This window comes from Carassius carassius, chromosome 26 (genome assembly GCF_963082965.1).
Source record: "Carassius carassius chromosome 26, fCarCar2.1, whole genome shotgun sequence".
Lineage (NCBI taxonomy): Eukaryota > Metazoa > Chordata > Actinopteri > Cypriniformes > Cyprinidae > Carassius > Carassius carassius.
The window spans coordinates 16,145,960-16,167,666 of NC_081780.1; the positions used below are offsets into that span (position 1 = coordinate 16,145,960).

At 39.4% G+C, this 21,707-nt stretch overlaps 1 protein-coding gene across 22 annotated transcripts in view; it reads right to left on the reverse strand.

Annotated features, from left to right (window-relative positions):
• LOC132105894 (CUGBP Elav-like family member 2) overlaps nt 1-21,707 on the reverse strand; it is a 141,637-nt gene that overhangs the window by 73,472 nt on the left and 46,458 nt on the right. For 5 of the 22 annotated variants that reach the window (XM_059511392.1, XM_059511389.1, XM_059511397.1 and 2 more), the window contains exon 1: nt 18,256-18,478. The exons of 1 other annotated variant lie outside the window; for it this stretch is intronic. In XM_059511392.1, the coding sequence (XP_059367375.1) occupies nt 18,256-18,398 (143 nt within the window). In that variant the 5' untranslated portion in view covers nt 18,399-18,478. Of the gene's footprint in view, nt 1-8,999; nt 9,253-18,255; nt 18,480-21,707 lie in introns of those variants that run through there. 16 more of the 22 variants (XM_059511401.1, XM_059511400.1, XM_059511395.1 and 13 more) reach the window with 7 other exon arrangements.

A 21,707-nucleotide genomic window follows, 5' to 3' on the forward strand; every position in this document is an offset into this window, starting at 1 on the left:
TGAGATGTCCCATTTTGGTGTACATATCAAATTAATGTTATATACATAGAAAGCATATTAAATGCAAGTAAAGTGTCTATTTTAATGTTTCTAATAATTTGAAAATAATGTCAAAATATGGTTGAAATAATGTTCCCTTATCAGTTACATAACTTACATACATAAAAGAAAAAGTGATCATTCTAAATTTGTTTTAAATTATTAAAAACTTCTTGCTGATAATTGGGTAAAACCTAGTGCTTAAAATTTTTTAATTACAATTAATTAGTATTTTAAGGACTGCATTGTGATCCATTTTTAAATATGCCTGACGATTTTTTTTGGTATACGAACTACTGTTACACTGAATGACATCTTTTCTGTAAATATGCATAATAGCTATTATTTTGTGCTTAGAAAAAATATAAACAGGACACATTTCTAATGTATGAAAAAAAAGTAAAGCTGTATTAAATATTTTATTGTTTTGCTGCTTGAAGCCCCCTTTTTCATCTTTGTCCCATATAACAATTATATTTCTCACAATATTGCATAGTTTTGATCATTTTAAAATGTATATTCATTTATTTTTAATTTTGTTTATCTTATTGAATTTTTAATGTCATTTTTATTATTAAAATTATACTTTATGTAATATTTATTATTTATTATATCATTTTTATTTCTTTATCTTTCTTTATATAAAATTTAAAAGGCTTAAAATGTAATATTAAATTAAAATTAATACAAAATACATTATACAAATAAATGTTATTACTTTTTGATAATTAAACTATTCATATTCTATATATATAATTTCCTATAGTTTATTAAAAATAATGAACAATTGAAATAATAAAAAAAAAAATGGATTTTCCGCATTATTCAAGTTACTGACACTTCTATACTTCTTGTACAAACACACAGTGCACAAGGAATACTAAACATATTGCACACCTTTATGCAATTCATTGTGGATATAATGCACCTTTTTCATTCTTTCTTGCTGAGAGGCTTTCATTACATTTGTTTATTAATTAAAATTAAGCCATACCATTATTTTAAAATGTTTTGAGCAGCAACAATCACACTTCCAAATATAATACTATGATGCATCAATATGAGCATCATATAAATTTATAGCTGGTGACATCTAACACTATACAGTACATCAGGTCCAATATGAGTACGTGCCATATGTCCAGATTTGGGACTCTGAAAAGTTATATTCAACAAGTCAGTCAGTTGATGGATCAGTGAAGCAAAGACAACATGTCATCATGGGGTCATCTCTGGTCCCTTGATTAGAATCACAACAGAACAACAGAATTTAACAAAAGCTTAATGCTACATCTAAAGATGTTCTAATAACCGCTGTGACATCCTCATTTACTCAAACATTCACCTATTTTCCACTTTTATCTCAGCCTCCACAGAGTTCTTTTGTATATTCCTCAGCACAAAGCTATCAGAGAACTCTTTCTATGAAATGGGTTATGAAAATAAAACAATGGCAGTTGCTGGGTGATATGATATGCCTTGAGGGATCTAAACGTTTGGAGTGGCTTTTTTCCACTTCGCTGGAAAACGAACCCACGATATGCATTCCCTGGGCGAATTACATAATCAACTTCAACCCTAACCACCAGCAGATGTTAGCCATGTAATCTCACTCGTTCGCGTCCAAGTGAGACTGGCTCAGCTTTTCTGGTGCATACGATCTCTTTCATACACATGAATTTGTGTCTCTGTGCATGGCCGTGGATCACAGGGAGAATGAATGCTGCAAGCTGATTGGTTAGGCAGTAACACATGCTGACCTCAGCCAATCAGTGACGAGCGTATCAGAACAATAAGGGATCCTCCATTTAAATTTGAATGCAGTGCTATTATCCAGTTGGGCTTATGTGTGTGTGTTCATGTCTCTATCATGGAGAGAAAAGAAAATTGGAAAGACAAATGACAAAAAAGAAACAAATGAGGTACAAACTAAATTACCAGTTTGGCCATGTTAATTATGCTGATTCTGAAAAAGCTGTTATTTTCCTCCTGTATTTCTGTTAAATGCATACTGGATTTGCTAAATTTTTTACTGTATTTTTCCTACCATTTCTTTTTGATTAAATACTTTAGAAGTTTCATTAAACTATTTATTTAGATTTACACTTCTGTAAATCAAATCAAATAATCCCTAGCTCACCCCTAGCTAACAATAATATAAGTTAATTAGTATATAGGACTCCACTGTCAGTTGAATTGGCACATTCAAAATTGAAAGATAAGTCAAGCACACGGCATTGCAGAATACAACAGAGTGCTGTCATATACTGGACATTTCAGCAAATGCAGCAGGTTACCTATATATTGCATGCGTACTTCATGTACTGGAGTAGTATGGTAGAACTCCATTCAGAACATATCGAGTGTGTCTGTTTTCAGAGGGCAGCGGTATATAGCGAGCACACTCTCACTCAGACACACCCTGAGGGTAGGCACAGACAGAATCACTCCATTTTGCCCTTAACAGCATAGAGAGGCCTGCAAGCTCGCAGTAGATCAAGCTTTGCAATATAACATTCAGGCCTACTTTAGAGGCGCAAACTTTAACTGAGCCTCCAAACACACACCCCAAATTCTATAACCCAGTACAACACACACATTTATCTTTCTCTCGTTACTCTATCATCATAGTCCCCACAGCAAACACTCCTGCATTCTTATATAACACAACTGTTTGATGAGAGAACGAGAGCAAAAGAGAAGAAAAGCAGGCATGCAGACTTGTGTGGATCTTGTATTTTTCCTCCTTCACATCAGAATGCATTTTCCGGTCAGAGCCAAGGTTGGCCGTGACAGCACTCTCCCAAAAGTCTTATCAAACGCAGTGGCCTAGTTTCTTTAAGGGGGAAAGAGAGACAGAGAGAGGCCCACTGGAAGCGAGCGCAAGGTGGGATCGGTGTCATACACTGCTACACTCGGTTGAGCTTTGGAGAGGCGTCAGTACCGTAACTGTCCAGAGGAGGTGAGGTCTGTCTCCTCTACCATCTTTGAGATCTACCGCTGTGCCCATGGCATCTCCTGGCACGCAGCCCTGCGGAGCTGTTTGCCCATCTGGGAAGCTGGCTGAGGGGTTAGGGGGCTTTGCGGCAGCCAAGGTTGATGACCTGATGTGATTTAGGTGAAGTGCAAAGGCGCACTGGGGGTCCCAGTGATGGCACATGAAAAATGTTTCATGAATATTGAGCTTAATTAGCATGGAAGTCTCACACAACCACAATTTTGCCTGTCGAGATTGAGCTGCAAAGTGTAGCGGACATATTCTAGCCAAAAAATGCCCACTTAAACAGGAAGGGGCAGACTGACTGTCCAGTTCTGCTTTTGGAAGGACACGGTCCTACAGAGTTTAGCTCTAACCCTAATTGAACAAGCCTAAACCAGCTAACTAAGGTTTTTATGATTGTTAGAAACTTCCAGGCTGGTGTGTTGGTTAATGTTGCCAATTCTGTGGTTTTCTAGTGGAACTTGGCTACTTACTTACTGTTGCCATGGGTTATTTTTAGTTTGTGGGTTAAAGCAACCCCCAAAGCCCCAGAATCCCATTTCACTGGAGGGGAGAAACTACTCTCCATACCAGCAGGTGGCAGTAGTCACCAGAAGACCTAGAACTAAGCATATACAAATAGTGCAGAAGATAACCACAAAAAAATGGGCAGACAGATGCTCAACGACACTCAAATATGGCCAAGAAAGTCTCTGAGCCCATCAGACTGAAGCTTGCCATTTTGAGTAAGTACTTGTTTCGTGTTCAGTATACATCAGACAGTCAGTGAACCGTCTGACGCTATTAACATACTTTTGATGAGAAATAGGACAAACCCACATAAAGGGATTGGACAACGGAAAACCCACGCACATTTACACAAAGGTGTGAGGTGTGGATTAGCGTGTTAGAAAGCAAGAGCAGAGCTGAAAGAGCTTTTGCTGAGGGCTGCCAGGTTGTTGAGTCCCTGTCTATGTGCGTAAGTGTATTTGTGTGACTTTTAGCGCAGTGATGGTTGCCTTTTAAACAGACAGCAGAAATAAGTCCTCAAATGTTTCCCATAATCCTGCATTCCGCTCCCTCTGGCTGCAAATAATGAGCTCTCCTTCTGAAGAGCCCAATCAAACAAGTAAAGCATTTGAGAGAGAGAGAGATAGAAAGAAAGAGAGGGAGAGAGAGGGAAGACATGATGAGGTTTGGTATGAAACGAAGCAGAGAGGATATAAAGATTATGGGAGATTGAGGAAAGAAGTTAAAGGGAAAAACATGAAGTGGCAGAGTGAGCAAGGAAAAGGAAGGCAGGGGAAAGGCAAGGAAAGACAGAGGGAAAAGGTCCACGGAGACTCATTGAGGTAAGCCTTGACTTTGGCAAATGTAGCCACGCAGATGGAGAGAATAAATATTGGACAGGGATCTCACATCACTTACAGAGAGAAGAGGGGGGGGGGGGTATTGGGAAAGAGAATAATCAAAAGGGAAAACAAAAGAACGATCCAATGCAAAACACATCAGTGCACACAAGCAAGTCCAGATTTCTGATCATTCGAGCCACCAAGTCAGCTTTAAATGAGTAATGTGTTCTGCATGATCGGCTATAAAGCTAAGAGTGCTTGGAAGCATTTCCTATGTATTTCGTCTTTCCAATTAATTATAAAATAAATAATTTTTCCACTTTACTTAATGGATAACGACACCCTATAGCCAAGCTATTTAGCCTAAGCAAGCATGCCATGTCAGAAATATTGCAGGACGATTTATCTACCAAACTGCTTAGGGTTATTGGTTTGTTGAAATCATTAAACCTGGTTATTAGCAATAATAGCACCATTTACACACCAATCAATTTCAATGATAAGCTAAATTCCTGATTGCAGGAGATGCACTGATGAAAAATGGGTGTGAATATCAGCTAATTTACAACAGCTCAAAGCAGATAATTAAATCAGGTTATAACAGAAAAATAGGCCTATATGATTAAATAGCAGGGATTGAAACTGACTATGTGGAACTACTGAAGTTGAATTGACAAAAAAAATGTGTTTTGGGTTTTGGGTCTCTTCAAAGCAACTGGATTTGATTTTTTTTTGAAAGGCCAATATACACCTCTGATTCCATTGTGTGTGTGTGTGTGTGTGTGAGAGAGAGAGAGAGAGAGAGAGAGAGAGAGAGAACGAGAGAGAGGGGAAGCAAGAGATTTCTATGGTTCCAAGGCCATAGGGGAGAATGTTGTTCGTCAGGTATAAAGAACTCTAGACAAACACTCCTGCCTTGACTGCAGTCAGCTTTTCAGCAGCTGAAAGCCATCGTCACGAGTGCACGCGTGACCATAGACAGAAAGTGAAACACACTTGTCTCTCAATGCAATCAGAGAGTGGAGTGTGCATAAGATGAAGAGACCGAGTAAACGAGAGAAATGAGGAATAGCGACAAAGTAGTCGGCAAATACAGACAAAAAAAACAGATGTAGTCCTCTAAATAAGTGCTTCGCTGCTGAGGATCGCAGATCTGTTCTGATTGGGTCTAAAAAGGATGCAAATCATAAAATTCAACTACATAGTCATGCACTAAATAGAAAAATAAACAACTAAATACAATCTGCTTTTAAAAGGGATGCCAAATGCACTTTCTATTTTGTTGTTAACATTAGCAATTGTACATCCCAACAGATTCTGCAATACAGTTTTGAGTAAGGAGGCAAAGGTGCCGGTTTCTGTGGCCACAACATCCTCCGGCCCCATCAATTGTCTCCTTATCCATCACTTTCACACATATGGGCCAGACATGAGTGATGCAGTACATCTTGCACATACAAATACACATCACAACCGTATAGAGCTGAAAACATCAGCCTTGAGTTTAAAAAGCTAGTCTTATACATTCACTTTTGGGACATCTATAGGACTCTCTGCCTAAAACACCAATGGGACCCACTTTCGATGAAGCTTTTTGACTGCGATGTCAGCCGTTTAAGAAGGAAGTGATTGCATTTTGATGAAAGATTATGAAGAAAAACTTATTAATAACATGCACCGATGAGTCACGCACAAAAAGACCAGGAACGCATATTAAGAAAGTAAATATTGTCAATTTTGATTACATGATGACTTTAGGGTTGGCTGATTGTGCGTGTGTGTGCCACAGCTCCTCACACTCGTTAATCATCCCTTTATCTTCCAGCAGTTTCTGGAATGAAACTGCTCCCTGTAAGCACTGGAGGCATCTCTACCCTCCCTCCGTCTTTCCGATCTTCCTTCCCTTCCGTTTATGTCTCATGCTCTGGGTTAACGGCAGATGTGAGGAACCATTCAAACAGGTCATGAGTCAAAGGTTACAGACTTCCCAGAGTTTATGAAGATAATTGTGTAAAAAAAAAAAAAAGTCTTCTGAAGAAGAAGAAACAAACTCAATCTTGCCAAACAATATAACTGTTTCAGAAATTATAACTTCCATTAACTTGACACAAACTTCTTTTTGTGCTTATTTGTGTCATTTATTTTTACATTTTCATCCTTGAAAAAAGACTTTCTGTATGGAAGCCCTTTTCACGTTTACAAAAAAGTCATTGTAAGATAAAGATAACAGTCAATTGTGAGAGTCCCTATTGTAAACTATAAAGTTGAGGCAGTGAGTTTTGGATGAGCAAGAAATTCTAGTCTAGTCAAATCTAGTTCTTTTCAGAAATTTGCTTCAATTTGCATCATATTTGCCAAAAATATAACTGAATCACAAAACGCCACCGATCCTCCAACACATCCTCCAGTGGGATGGAAAACAAGTTCAGTGAACCCAACACCAGAACTCTGATCAGCCCCTCTCTCTCTCACACAATAAGAGCTTCTTTGTGTCCTGGAGGACTGCTGGAGTGTTCTCAAATCTAAAATTAAGTTAGCCTGTCAAATGACTTCACTTTACTGCAAAACAAAAAGCTAGAGTCCAGAATCAACAACAAAGTTGGCAGTTGAAGTGGCTTATGACAGGCTAAAATGTAGACTGCACAGTTGGGGATTTAAAGGACAGGTGTTTTATATTCCCACTCGAGTGTGTGTAATGTTTTTCTGGCAGAGAGGTGAGCGGCTTACCACGTAGTGAAGAGAGAGATTAGCAAGTATTCACTCGCTGGAACACGGGCCAGCTGGATGCTGCCCATCCACCTTCTTACGTGTGTGTGTGTAATGGGAGACTGATAGCAACACCTTGTCACAGAAGTGCAAGTCCACGCTTATGGTGAACTTGCCCGTCAGCGTATTCACCTTCAAGTCTCGATGTGAGAAAAGAGGCACATGAGGAAAGCAGGAATACAAATGAATAAACCTGGAAGAGACCTTCTAAAGACCTTTTGATAACAATCACATGGTAGAACTAGAAAAAAAATAATACCTATTCCAATATTACTCATCATAACAGAAAGAAAGAAATATTTGAGGCCTGGCGCAATATTTTAACCTACAAGTTCTATTAAAGCACACATCTATCTACATATGTGAAGTCCAATTGACTTTTAAACAGTGGAATGGATTTTTGAAACAAAAATAACATGTCCATTTAATGCTGTGTATATGTTTTTAGCATTTTAATTAAGATTGTGTTAATTTAACTAAATTTAAACATGAAGTGTCCCTATAAAAATAGGAGCATTTCTTAAAGTCTAGCCTATAAATTGATCAACATTGGTTTCTGTCTTTAAATTAAGCTAATTACAACTGCAACATACACTAACAAACTAATTACAACATATACTGTTTGTAATTTCGCGGGTGTTTTTTTCTCTCTCTTTCTCTCTCTGAGAACGTCGTTCTGTCTCAAATTGTTCCCACGTGTTGTTAGACAAACAAATAGCAGAGTGTCACACACTATATCAACTGTAAATGGCCCGTGGGTAGAAATAGTGAGGGAAATTTGGAGCAAAAGGAGAGAACGGGACGAAATTCTCACCACAAAACAAGCGCTCATCACCCGTTGGTAGTTAAAGGCGAGCGGACGTAAGTGGGACAGCGGCAGCGTCTGTGAAGAGCTCGCGCTGCATCAAACTATCCCTCGCGCCCCGCAACACTGCACTTTAAGTGAATTACGTGTCCTGCGCGTGCTCTAATCTGATTTCGGCAACACATGCCACGTAACAAATCAAATTTGAAACAACCCAGATACAGAGAGAGAGGGGTGAGAGAGGAGGGGAGTCAGTCGTTGCGCATTCCGACGGGTTAAAAGCAGACACGGAGCGGCGCATGTTTTCAACACTGAGCTCGAGCCATCTCAGTCACATGTCTCCTATTCATGCATGAGCTGACACTGCGCTGCGGATCATAAGCGTTCAATGTAAAGCAATTATTTATGACACTGATGCATGAACTATTATATAAAGGAGGAAAAACTGCAATAAGGCACGATTTACAATATTTTTGCTACAAACAGATAAATGATAATATTACAATACATATGGCCTGCTATAAATATACACACACACATATATACATATATATATATATATATATATATATATATATATATATATATATATATATATATATATATATATATATATTTATTGGCGCGCGTTCAGTTTAGCGAGTAGCCTATCCCAAGTTCTTTATATTGCACGCACTTTTTAATCAGATGTGATATTGGATTGTTACATTCAAATGCTTTTCTCGCAATAATACACTGACTACTCACTGTCACAGTTTGCCCAGGCACTGCAGATCAGTCTACGTAATATAACAAAACTCTGAGACATGATCCGGACTGTCCGATGACGGAGCAATAAACCCGACGTGTTTATTTCCCGGATGCGTTTGAGAAGCGGCACAATAAATGCAGTTTAAAGCAAAAACAACATTAGTACCATCAGCGCCGTTATCTGATCGCTGATAACACAACGCGCGGCGCAAACAAACCGGCCGCTGCGTGCCCTATTTGTCAACACGCTTGCGCCGATGACAGAAGAGAGCTGTGAAAGCAATGAGATTAACAGCTAAACGCTTACATCCTTTCTCCGGCGCTCAACAACCGTCCCTCCACCATCATCTCGGGTAGAAAATCCAGATCGTAGGACGAAGTCATGTTCAGGCTGACCGTGCTGTGCGCCGCTGACTGGATAACGCCCGCCTTCCGCGCGATCCTGCCTGCTGAGTTTGGGCGCGCGAGACGGAGAGGGACAGGTGCAGCAGCGCGAGCGGTACTGGACACGCACACACTCGCTGCGCTTGTCACATTCTTTTCCGCTCACCCATTAGAGTGCTATTTTCTCAACAGTTACTTAAAAAAATCTTCTTTCTCACAGACAACCAGCGCTCCGGAGCGTCAAGCACCGGGAAGGGAGAGGCGTGGCTGCTCGAGCTGCTGCTGCAGCGAGTTTTTAACCAATAAATTTTTTAGCCTTATCAGCCAGTCGGCTTTATAGAAATAAAATAATAAATAGAAGTATCCAAACCGGTAAGACCTTCATCCATTTTTGGAAACAACAAAAATAGAATTTTTGAAGAATGTTCATGCAGCTCTTATCCATACAATGGAAGTGGATGGTGACTGGAACATTATTATTATAACATAAACAAATTACATATATTCAAATACAATACACCAATATATGATGTTATTTCATTAGTTAAAGGGATAGTTTACCCAAAAATGAAAATTCTGTTCCAAACCCATGACAAAAGAATATATTTGGAAGAATACTGGCAACCGAACATGATTTATATAGCATGGAAAAAATCAATAAAACACTATGGAAGTCAATGGCTACCGTCAACTTTTTGCTAGCTAACATTCCGCATAATATATATCTTGGGTGTGTTTAACAGAATAAAGGAACTCATAGAGGTTTGGAACCAATTTTGAGATAGTAAATGATGACAGAATGTTCATTTTTGGATGATCCATCCCTTTAAACATCTCCAGTCCCCTTTCACTGTAACCATGATAAAATATCTCAAACTGAGCAAAATATTACTTTCGTGTTTAACAGAAGAAAGCAAAACCCTGTATTTTTCATCTTTGAGGAAAAACTATAACATGCATATATAAAGCAACCTTGCAGAAACGTGTATTGTTCCTAATTATTGAGATTACCATAAAGTCGTAGACGGAAATGAGGTTGAGCGCTGATAAAGGAACCTAGGTATTGAAGATTCATTGCATCAGTGTATTTATTGCATCAAATGATGAATGCAATACAAGGAGCATCCCCATTTTACTCCGCTCATCCGTTCATGCGTATGAAAGAGCGCATTTTCTTTTTGTGGATAATTCCCCTCGTGTGCCCCCAGGGGAAGAGGGTCTCGAGCCATGGCTCTACAGAGCACGTGCAGGAACTAGGTCATGGGAAACACACTCATGCTTAATGCATATATACACACACAAATGATGGGGAAGAAGAGGACGTCGTGCCTCACATTCTGTAGCACATAACTAAGTAAAGTAAAAAGATCTGGGGTTGCACAGCCTAAATTAGGAACCATTAAAAACTGCATTGCTTTGCAGTTTATGCTTTGAAATTGTCCACGGTAATTAGATAACAACATATTCAGCCAAAAGCTTCAAAACAAAATAAAAAACCCATCATGGACCATGCTTGTCTTTAAAGCCCAAGCGCAATGAAGGATTTCAGCTGTCACTGAAAAGCAGCTGCGTAGAATTAAATTAAAGTGCAAAAAACAGCCAAATTAAACCAGTTTTAGCGAATTGCGATAAACAAAACACGTGTTGTGGTCTGTTATGACCTGTAGCCAACAATGTGCTAGTATTTGCAATGTGTTTGTGTATGCAAGGATGCACAATCAATATTTCCTTCTTACTGTAACATTTATGAGAAAACGGAAAACAAAACTAGCCCTAGAGCCAGATCCTTAGAGGCAGTTTAGTTCTAGGCCAAGATTTCTGTAATGATTTTACACAAATTATTATAACATGCAAACTGAGCCACTGGGGTCATCTTTCCCTCTAAGAAGCACTTTTGAATACCGCCTCCAGCTTGGACAGTTGAGCAAAGGTGACTCATGCATAAATAAATATATAAATAAGTAGGTAATATACAATCATTTCCAACATTACATTAAGTCAATATATGTAGGCCTAAAACCATCAATACAAAATATGAGTACTTATACAGTCCACTGCCCTAAAATATCAATTTGTGCATCAATTACACAGAAAAAATAAATACATTTAGGGTGAAAAAAGAAAAATAAACCCATTGTGAGTTCTGGACAGGTTTATAAACATTCCGCTGTTCTCACACAATGCGAGATCTGCTACCTTGAGCAAATATACCATTACATAATGGATTGTGCAATAAAGAAGCAATTTACGAATGCTCGGCATTGCTGTTACGGATGTTATGGAGATGATGAATTCACTAAATGGGCTTCTGTTTGGAGAGAAAATTCAGCTGTTAACCCAAAGACATACAGGCAAAGCTTACACTGAAGAAACAGTGGTGAACATGAAGAAAAGGATGCATCGTAGACTGCTAACAAACAATGCTAGCACAAGTCTTGTTGTATGTGTGCAATAGACAGAATATCTTTGATTAATAAGGTGCATTTCCATACTGTACAAATATTTTTCAAGCTTTCAAAAACTAGCTCCTCAGTTTTTAAATGCATTCCTTTTCGCCAAAAATAAGTCCCCTGAAGACATGGCAACCAACCCAATATAAGTAAACCCAAACTGACTTGAGAGTAAAACATTGACGCAACTAAGCACATTATTAGATAACCTTCGCAGAAGTAAACAGTGCATAGCACACTTTGTTTATAGTCTTACGATAAATCTTACTGATATCTGGCAGTAGCGGCGACAATTTACATGTGGTATTAAGCGGCTTAAGCAGTTCGGAACAAGAACTCACGCCACAGACCTTCATGTAGCCCCCTGAACATCCTTCAATCTTTCTGGCTTCCTCTTCTGTGTCCTTCTCTTGGGGTTAAGAAGTCTGATGAAAGCACTTAAGGGCTGATATAATTCTCTCTCACTGAAGATAATGGAATTTAGCCACAAGACGTCTCTCATATGGTCTCGCTCTTCCTCGCTGTCTCTCACTCTCTCTCACACACTCAGGTCAAAGGTTTCCCTGTTCTTCCTGCTGCAGTTGTTATTGTTACCCTTTTACTTTTCTCTGTTCTTTTATTGTCATTTTTTGTTCTTCTTTTTCTCACCTTCTCTCCAGGGGTTTCGGGGGTATAGCCTGAATATTTTCTCTTGCCCTGAACCTGCTTAGTGCGTTACTGTTGCCTCACATTACTGTGAGTAGAGAGTTGCCAGCGGTAATTTTAATGACAGTAGACCAGTGCGAACATATGCAGCAAGTGGCAATATGGATAACCTAAATTAAAAAAAAATACTTTAATACTAAAATACTTTAACGCATCTTTACATTACATATCTGAAGATTTAAAAAATTATATATATATAGTTGATCTTACCTTTTATGATTCATATCATGATGCATTACATTGATAACCTACAGAAAATCGTTTTTATTTTGGCATAAATGCCTTGGGCTGAGCTCCCAATGTCCTTGCATGCTCGTTGCGCCCCGTGTTTTGCCTCATTTTCTTGTGGACCTTGTTCTTTGTGTTCTCTCTCTCTCTTTCTCACACCTTCTCTTTCTCTATGCATCTACCCCTTGGGTCTGTACCCAGCTGGCCTATAACACTTATTGATTGACCACGTAGGAGGAGAGCAAGGATACAAGAGAGAAAGAGAGAGAGAGAGAAAGGCAGGCCCAGCAGGCTGCAATGCACAGAGACAAAAATAGTACACCAGGAGTTCAAACCAAACTGAGAGCGAGAGAAAGAGAAAGAGGTGGGGGCAGGGAAGGTAGATAGATGGGGGATAAGAAGAAGGAGAACACGTTAAAGATGGCAGATATGGGGCGGGAAAAAAGACTGCATACATTACCGGTGATCTTAAAAAATCGAGGCAGCATAGCTGCTGGAAAGGAAGTAACTCAGTGAGGACCATTCATAAACTTAAAATGACCCTTGCTCTCCTTTTCCATCATTGGTCAAAATAGTGTTTTTGTAAGGTGGATTTTTTGAATAAGGGGGTGTGTCTAATTGAGCAACTAGGCCAAGCATAAGATCCAGAATTTAAAAAGCATTTAAAAAGCAAAGCTGTATAAGTCAACATAGGCATATTGCTCTACTTAAATTTTTGCAAAACTCCAAAAACTTACCTAAACATAGTCCCATATCATACAAAAACTTGTACCATAGTGCATTATTATTAAATGTTTACATATGCAATCAAATATGTATCCAGTTATATAGTAAACTTGCTTGGTAGCTCACCCGGTACAGGAGGTACATTTACAATGTGGGGCATTTGGAGTCCCAAGACTTGTAAGCAAGCTAAAACAGCATTGTTGCTTCAGCAAATGCATTTTTATCTCATGTTTTTTTTTTTTTTTTTGGAAACATATCGGTTAAGTTTAGGGTCAAGTTTAGTATGGGTGATACAACATTTTCAAAAGGTATTTACCTTTTAGTGCCACTCACTAACGTTCAAAAACCAACATAAATTATAAAACATTGCCATGTTCATCCATTTTGCATAAAACTGAATGTGCTGTTAGCACCAATCACTCTACATTTCCCTTTGAAAGTGTTACAAAACTTGCAAGAAGTGACACAAAAAATGAGTCTGGGTTTGTAGAAGTGATACTTTAGCACTTATATTTCCAAATCTAAATTCTGATTGGATGAGCAGTGTGACGAGTGGGGTGGGGCCGAGAGCCGTGGGAATGGAGCGAGGCCGGTGGAGTGATTTGGAAATGAGCGACACCTGCTCCACTCATCACAGGGGGACTCCTGCCGGCTGCCCAAAACCAGAAGAGCCGTCGGCGTCCACCGGGCGGCAGAGGAGTGTCGTGCAGTCCACGAGGGCCGTCCAGTGCCACCGCACATTTGATAAAGATATTAAAGTAGTTTTTCATTTTTTCTTGTTCTTAAAATTCTAAATAGTTTTTAAATATTATTGGATGTCACTGTTCCCACCAGTCGTTGCACAAGTTAAGGTTACGCACGAAGACGAAAGCCCTAGCATATAGCCTTGTACATGCGTGCACGTAGATGCACAGTTGGTCTGTCAGAAGAATCTGTTTGGGCTCATGAATATTTGATGAACTCATTTATTATGTAAAGCAGAGAGCGTGCTCATTTGAGTGAAAGCGCACACATACACATAAACATGCATAGTCTCAGTTTCGCTATGTTGCACACTATAGATACTTTGCTTCAGGACATATACTCTTCTCAGATAAACATGCATATATATATATATATATATATATATATATATATATATATATATATATATATATATATATATATATATATATATATATATATATATATATACACAGATAATGTAATGAATTTGTCATTACACATCTGAAGAACTAAACTACATGCACAATGTTCTAAGTGCCAAACCAAAGACTGCAGAATGTTAGATCAATGTCTATGTATGCAGACTTTTTTCTTTCTGATTTGAGCTTCTAGTACATTTAAATATTTGAACTTTTGCTGATAGACTGTATGCGACTGCCATACCAGATTCAACGTACTCTAATCAAAACTGAATGTGTGAGGTGAACATTCAATGCCATCTCATGACCAATTTGTACGTATTTTACGTGGTGGCTATTTCGTACAAATTTGTACAATCTCATTTGTATGATTTTGTATGATTTCTGTGAGGGGTAGGTTTAGGGGCAGGGTTAGGTGTGGACCTTTGCATGAATTAATAAACATTTGCCAACTCATAAAATGCATACGAATTTTCCCAAATTGTATGAATTCGTAAGAATGAGTTCATATGAATTGGAACGAATTAGCCACCTTGTAAAATATGGACAAATTACCACTCGGCGGAAATAATGTCTAAAATAAGGCTTAAGACCTATGAGTTATTTCAAATTAATTGATGATCCAGGTCAGAAAATAGGTATGAATGATTTGTTTGAAAATTTGACTCATGTGCACAATGATTCAGTCGCAATGGTTAATAGCTTAATAGAGGGAAAAATGACTTAAATGTTGGTCTGTTCATCACATAAGCTATTGTATGGCTTTGGAAAACTAGTGTACAATAGTACATTATATGCTTAAATGATGCTTTCCATTCTGTATTGACGCTTGAAAGCCTCAGTCCTTGTTTTCTTTTTTATATATGGAAAAGAACAACCAGGTTTTTCTTCAAAATTCAACTGTCGTGTTCAATGGAAGCCACAAGTATTTGCATTGTTACAGTATTACGGCACAATTTCTTGAGTAAACTGTCCATTGAACAGTCAACATGTTTCATGTTATCTGAATAAAAACAGGCGCGGTTTAATGACATATTTACCTGTAACTCTATCACCCCCTTGAGTGTTGTGGTTTTCTAGTGCATATGTGTAAGCTTGTCAGTGTAATCTGGGATCACTAGCCTGTCTAATCTACTACATCAACTCGACCCCTGTTGTTTATATCATCACCATGCCAACCAGCAGTAATCAGACATCAACAGCACATTGTATCACATTCCAGTCGCTCTACACTGCCCAAATATAAAATTCACAAGATATTCTGCTCTGTAATATTGATGTAGAACAAAATCTTCCTCCTAAATCATAAAACCGACTAATATTCGAAGTACAGGCCTATTTTTGCCTCCCGCTATCCCAGAATGCCAACCTCAGAGTGATTTTTACCAAGTGCTATGAACCTTACTGGTTTAATTGAACAGGTCTTGGGTAGCGAAATTGGAGTTTAAATAAATTTGCCATTTCTCTCCAAGTCCTACATTCATTAAGGAGCCTTTTTCCCCTTTCCTTTCTCTATCCATCTCACCCCTTTCTTTGTTTCACCCCCCCCCCCCGTTCCCCTCATTAAAGCTGGACCCTGTGAGTTCTGGTCACTGCTTCTCATTTATTTTCATTTGAAACTCGCGCAGCTTCACTGAGCCACAGCTCTATGGTGGGCACCTAGGGACAGGTCATTCTCATAAAACACAAAACCACCCATTTCTGCAACACACTCCCAGCGCACATGAACAGCAGCCCATTGCCACAGCCACACACAGACACAACCACCATCGCCTTGTTTTACCGCAATGAAAGGCATTCCAAGCCACTAATTGCAGAGTACAAACTCCAGTGTTTATAGCGGAAAGTCGGAAGTGCTGTACGAGTGGTTTTAGGAAGAAATTGTACGCCTTTATGATGGCCCGTTAAGCACAAACTGACCTGGTGTCATCTGTGATTGCTTAACCCTTTAACTTCCTCTGAGAAACACATTCAGCCTTAGCTAAAGCATTTAAATAGCCCTGTCAGCTGAAGTCTTCAAAAGAACACTCACACAGGCAAGGCTTGATAATCTCATGAGTAGCTACACAACATTTTTAGGCATCATAAATTAACATTTGCACATGCCAATGATGACTAAAAATGATAGGCAGCTCACTTGGTTTTAAAACTGTGATGTGCAAATTGATGTCTAGGTAGGCAGCCGACTTGGTTTTGGAACATAACTAGCACCACAAAAGACATTTCAGAGATGTTTGAGTAATATTACAGTATATTATATTATATTATATTATATAATATATTATATCAGTAATATTACATCTAATGATCAATCTAAAAAAAAGTATTCCTAGTTATAATTACAGTACATTCACCACCAGATGGATTGAAGGTAGGCACAGCAACATAAATCAATGTGAGTCCTCAGCGAACGAAGCATTATATCAACTGCCAGGGGCACGCGCAATAGATTTATTTACAGTCCCGGCATATACTGTTTTCCCATGTATGTGGCCCTTAGTGTGGCACCATAAATAATTTTTTCATCAAATAACGATAAGTGTTTTCAAGACCATAGATTTAGCCCCAGTCTTAGGTACGTTTGTTAACATATGGTCATATTTCTCTAATGAGCTTGCCTATGCACACATGTTTCTGTGATGGTTACAAACCTGTACGGCATATTACCATTTGACATTTCTTTATTGGAGGAGGTTGAGTTATGGCCAGGGTTTGTGTGTGTGTGTGTACGTTTGTTACACTAGAAGATCTGACCACAGTCATTGGAGAGATTCATGTTCCTCTGGGGATATTTTAAAAGCCATTGAGCATGAGCACAATGAATGAGTAAAAGGCCATAAATCTACTGTTTAAACCAACATGGCTGCCTCTCTGGCCCAACTAATGCCCTTACACCCCATTACACTTTATCTGCACATTAAACGCCTGTGTTATTAACCGCCCATAACCCTTGGATAAAAACCAACCCGACACGGCCTGATCAGCACCCTTCTCCACATTTAAAAAATGGCGAGAGAGACAGAGACCGAGAGGAGAGGTAAAAAACAAGCCACAAAGTGGTATGTGACAGCCACATTGTTGGGGCGTCCCATTGTTGAGAATGCTTTCAGCACTACCCTCCCTTCATCTCTCCAGCGAATGCCCCCCCTCCTCCATTCCTCTCCAGACCCCCCCACCACCCACCCACCCTTCTAAATCCAATCGTCAGAAAGGCGTGCAAACAAAAGCGGACATCTTTCTAGTGGCGGGACGTGGCTTAACCCCTCCTGCTTATCCCTTTCTTTGTTTTTATGCGATTATTTAATCCAAACAAACTCTGAATTTAGGTCCTCACAAGTGTTTGCACACTTAAATGCATGCAAATGTACTCGCACACTTTACATGGTGAATTAATATAGATTAGGACTACTTGTGCGGAAATGTGACTGCAAAAAGGCGACTGCAAAAAGTAAGCACAATTTTATTATCAAGGATGCAGTGTCTCTTTCTGTCACTCCTCCTTTCTTGCACACATATGCGCATTATCTTGTGTGCATGCACGCGCATCTTTAAATATATTCTCTATAGCTGTATCAACTCTTCAGTCTTTTGAGATGCTCCGACCGAACGGTAGAGAAGAGAAACAAGAGAGGGGAACGTTGCAAGCTGTACATTTTTACGGTTGGCAAGACAAGTGCATGCGGTACAGCGCAGGCAGGGTCCCACAATTTGACAAAAACACAACTGCATGCACCGCTCAAACGGCCTACAAATGGCATGTCAACGATCTGGGTCAACAAATCCTCAGGGCTGCCATCAACCAAACATTCCTGAAATGGCTCGCTGCATACCTGCAACTATGATCAGCAAACCTTTCGGAAATAGCCGGATCCATTTATATGTGTGAGCATGCATGTCTTTGTGTGCTGTCCAGGGACAGCTTTACCTCAGCAGCAGTTCCTCTGTGCTCCTCATGGAGACAGCGCTGTTCGCGGTGGATGGGTATCGCATACTGTCAACACACACACTCGGCACAAAGCCCAGCTCAGACGAGTGCTCCAACATCGCCGTTACTCCGAACGCAAGCATGCACTACACGCACACGATCCTTGTGCTTTCAGTTGTGGCGGGTGTTCGCTAGCCCTTTCTCTAGCATCTGAATCCTCTCTCTCACGCTCTCTCTCTCTCACACAGTAACACTCCCACCCATCCACCCTCACCGGCTCCCTCCTCCTTCCCCTTGTCCCTCCCTCCTCCCGTCTGATTCACTGGGCTGCGATAACCCTTTCTGACAGCTCATGTTGTTTTTGGGCCAGAGCTAGTGCTGTTAGGTTGGTGCTGGCTAGCTTTGAGAAGCCTGCTGTTGTCCAGGATGCCCAACACCCCTGAGGACAGCTCCTATCTCATATCCGTACAAGAATAACAACTAAAGAAGTGGCGTTAAGAAGTAGACAAGACTTTACACTGGCCTGGTACTATATATTTTTCTCTCTCAAGAGCATCCATCTTTGTCCTAGTATTATTTATTTCATCATAGGCAAAAATGCAAACAAGTACATATTTTGTGAATGACCATGGGAATACTAAAATAGGGACTTCTTTGGATAATTGATCAAGGCTGAAGAACCGAGAAATAAGTGAAGGCATCAAAGATGTGTCCCATATGAAAGCTGTAACACACAGTTTGTCCTGTATTTGCAGGCATACGCCGTATGACCACCAGACCATATGAATAACAAAATCTCAGCTGATAAGTACTCATTCTTTTTGGCACAAATCATTGTTTTATTTATGAACGTAGCCATTCGAGGAAGGCTTTAAGACTAAGTGGAATCCTCTGCCGGCTGCTCCTGCTTCACAGCGAGCGGGACTCTCACTAACGGCAATTCCCTTCACCCTCCGCATCTTGATTTTGCTAAATCAGTTTGGGCGAAAACTGGGGGAAACAGTTTGGGGTAGCCTATTGTGCCATTGTTTTAAAAAATGCTTTATTGACTGATATTTCATAGACGTCATGGTTGTTAGTTGTTATGCTTTCAAATTTCAAGCCATTTCTATGTATGTAATTTCACAGAATTTTCACCTCTTAAATTACTACACCTCCTGTGTAGTCAGTCACATTTCTATAATGGTACAAATTACTGTACAACCTTCTTGACTCGTTCTCACCTCGCACCTATGCTATTGTGCAGACTTCCACAGACACTTCCGATGACAAAACTTGTGTTACGAGGACAGTACGTGGAAAGTCGCAGAACGGCAAAATATTCTTTGGGCTTTGGTGTGTCAAGTTTTTGTAATCAGTTTATTGATTCTTGGTTAGGATTTGCATCAGTGCTACTCATGAACTGTTTTATTTTTTCTTTCTGAGATAACACCAGAGGCTTTTTGAGGACAATTGTTTTGATAAATCAGTCCTGTGGTGGGAAAGCAGAAAAGCACCAGGGATGTGGATTAGTTTAAACGAGGGTTTCTGAGTGTGAGTGTTGTATGTGCAATTCTAAGAAGCCCATTTTTCCTCCCAATGGGCACATTTTGTTAAAGAGTCACACTCTTCTGAAAATAACCTCTTGTCATTGCTCTTTCTTTTCACCATCTGTTCCTACCCCTCCATCTCTCTCCCATTCTCTCTATTCTAGAATAACATATTTACCTCCTTTCTCTTTAAATGTCTCCTCCCTTCACAAGTTTCTCACTCCCTCTCTCTTTTCCAAATGTCTTCCAGATCTGCCTGTTTAAAAATGCATTGTGTTTATTATGGCTCATGAAAGTTTCATCGAGAGAAAAACACATCAGAGGATCAAGGGCACCGATTGATTAAAGGACAAATTTTTGTTTTGCACCTTGCACACTTAGCTAGGATCATCCATAACTCTTGCGGTAATTGCCAAAGTAATTTGTTTACATACCACCTGCGATCCTGAGGTACCCCATTAATGTCCTATAACTGTACCTACTGCAACAGATGCAGATCCCATCACTTTAATCTGCATTACACTGACCATAGTGATTCCGATTACAGATGTCATCCAAATAAAATTGGTTAGGAGCGTAAAATAACCAGTTCCAAATGTCTCTGTGCTCCATCTGCCACCTCCTTTTCTTTCCCTCCATCTGTCTTTCTCTATCATCAGCCCCTCTGCCAGTCTCACATGAGCTAGTCAGTGTAAATGTAATGGTTGTTCAGCAGCGAGTGTTTCTGAGTGGCAGGCATATAGTCAGATGTGGGCAGGGAACTTAACAGCTAGACGAAATGCCAAATGTATTAGCGATCAATTCTAAATTCACGCTGTTTTTCACTGAGATTCGCAAAAGGCCTATACCAGGGGGTATTATTTGGCAATTGTTTTGCAAGGAGAGAATCTACGTGTCTGTCTGCGTGAGGGTTGAAGTCAAGCTGTTACTGACAGCCGAAAAGAAAATATATGCCAGGGGTGATAACTGGTTTGCTATGATCTCAGGCAATGGCATTTGATTAGCTGAGTCTGAGGCAGATGTCTGATCACACTCAATTGCTTGAGTCCATAGGGCCCATTATGAGTGATTAGTGCAATAACAGAAGAGAAGAGAAGAGAAGAGAAGAGAAGAGAAGAGAAGAGAAGAGAAGAGAAGAGAAGAGAAGAGAAGAGAAGAAAAGAGAAGAAAAGAGAAGAGAAGAGAAAAAGTTTTCAGATGAGATGAAGCAGGATGAGACAAGATAAATCAAAAAATGACAAGAGATGTGACTAGTCGGGAAAGACAAGACAGGGTAGAGAGAACAAAAGAGATGATGAAATAAGGAAAACAAAATAAAATGAAAAGAAATAAAGGTAAGAATCTAAGAAACCCTGTGAAATGAGACAAGATGAGACTTGAAGTGATTAAATGAGTCAAGAAGAAAGGTGACAACAGAGGAGACCAGATGAAGTGAGACATGATGAAAGAAATGGGCAAAAGGGAAAAAAAAGGGAAAAAGACTTGACAAGAGATGAGACAAGATGAGATAACATGAGAAGAGAAGAGATGAAATTAAATGGTAAGAAAAGAAGTTGAGGACACAAGAAAAGACAAAATGAAAAAAGGGATGAGTTGAAATTAGATGAGATAAAAAAGAAAGAAAAATATCTAAGAAGAGATAAGATGAAGAAGAGAGCAGAGATGAGAGGAGATGAGAAAAGAACAGATGAGATAAAACAAGAAGATATTCGAATGGTGAAAGAAGGATGAGATAAGACAAGATGAAATCAAATGAGAAGAAAACAAGATGAGACAAATGGAATGATAAAAATAAAAACATGAATACACATTAAGATAAAAAAGAGGAGGGACCAGTTTAGTGAGGAAAAAAGACAAGAAGTGGTGAGGCAAGACAAAAAAAAAGGAGAAAAAACAGAAAAAGTGAGGCTAGGGAGATGTGAT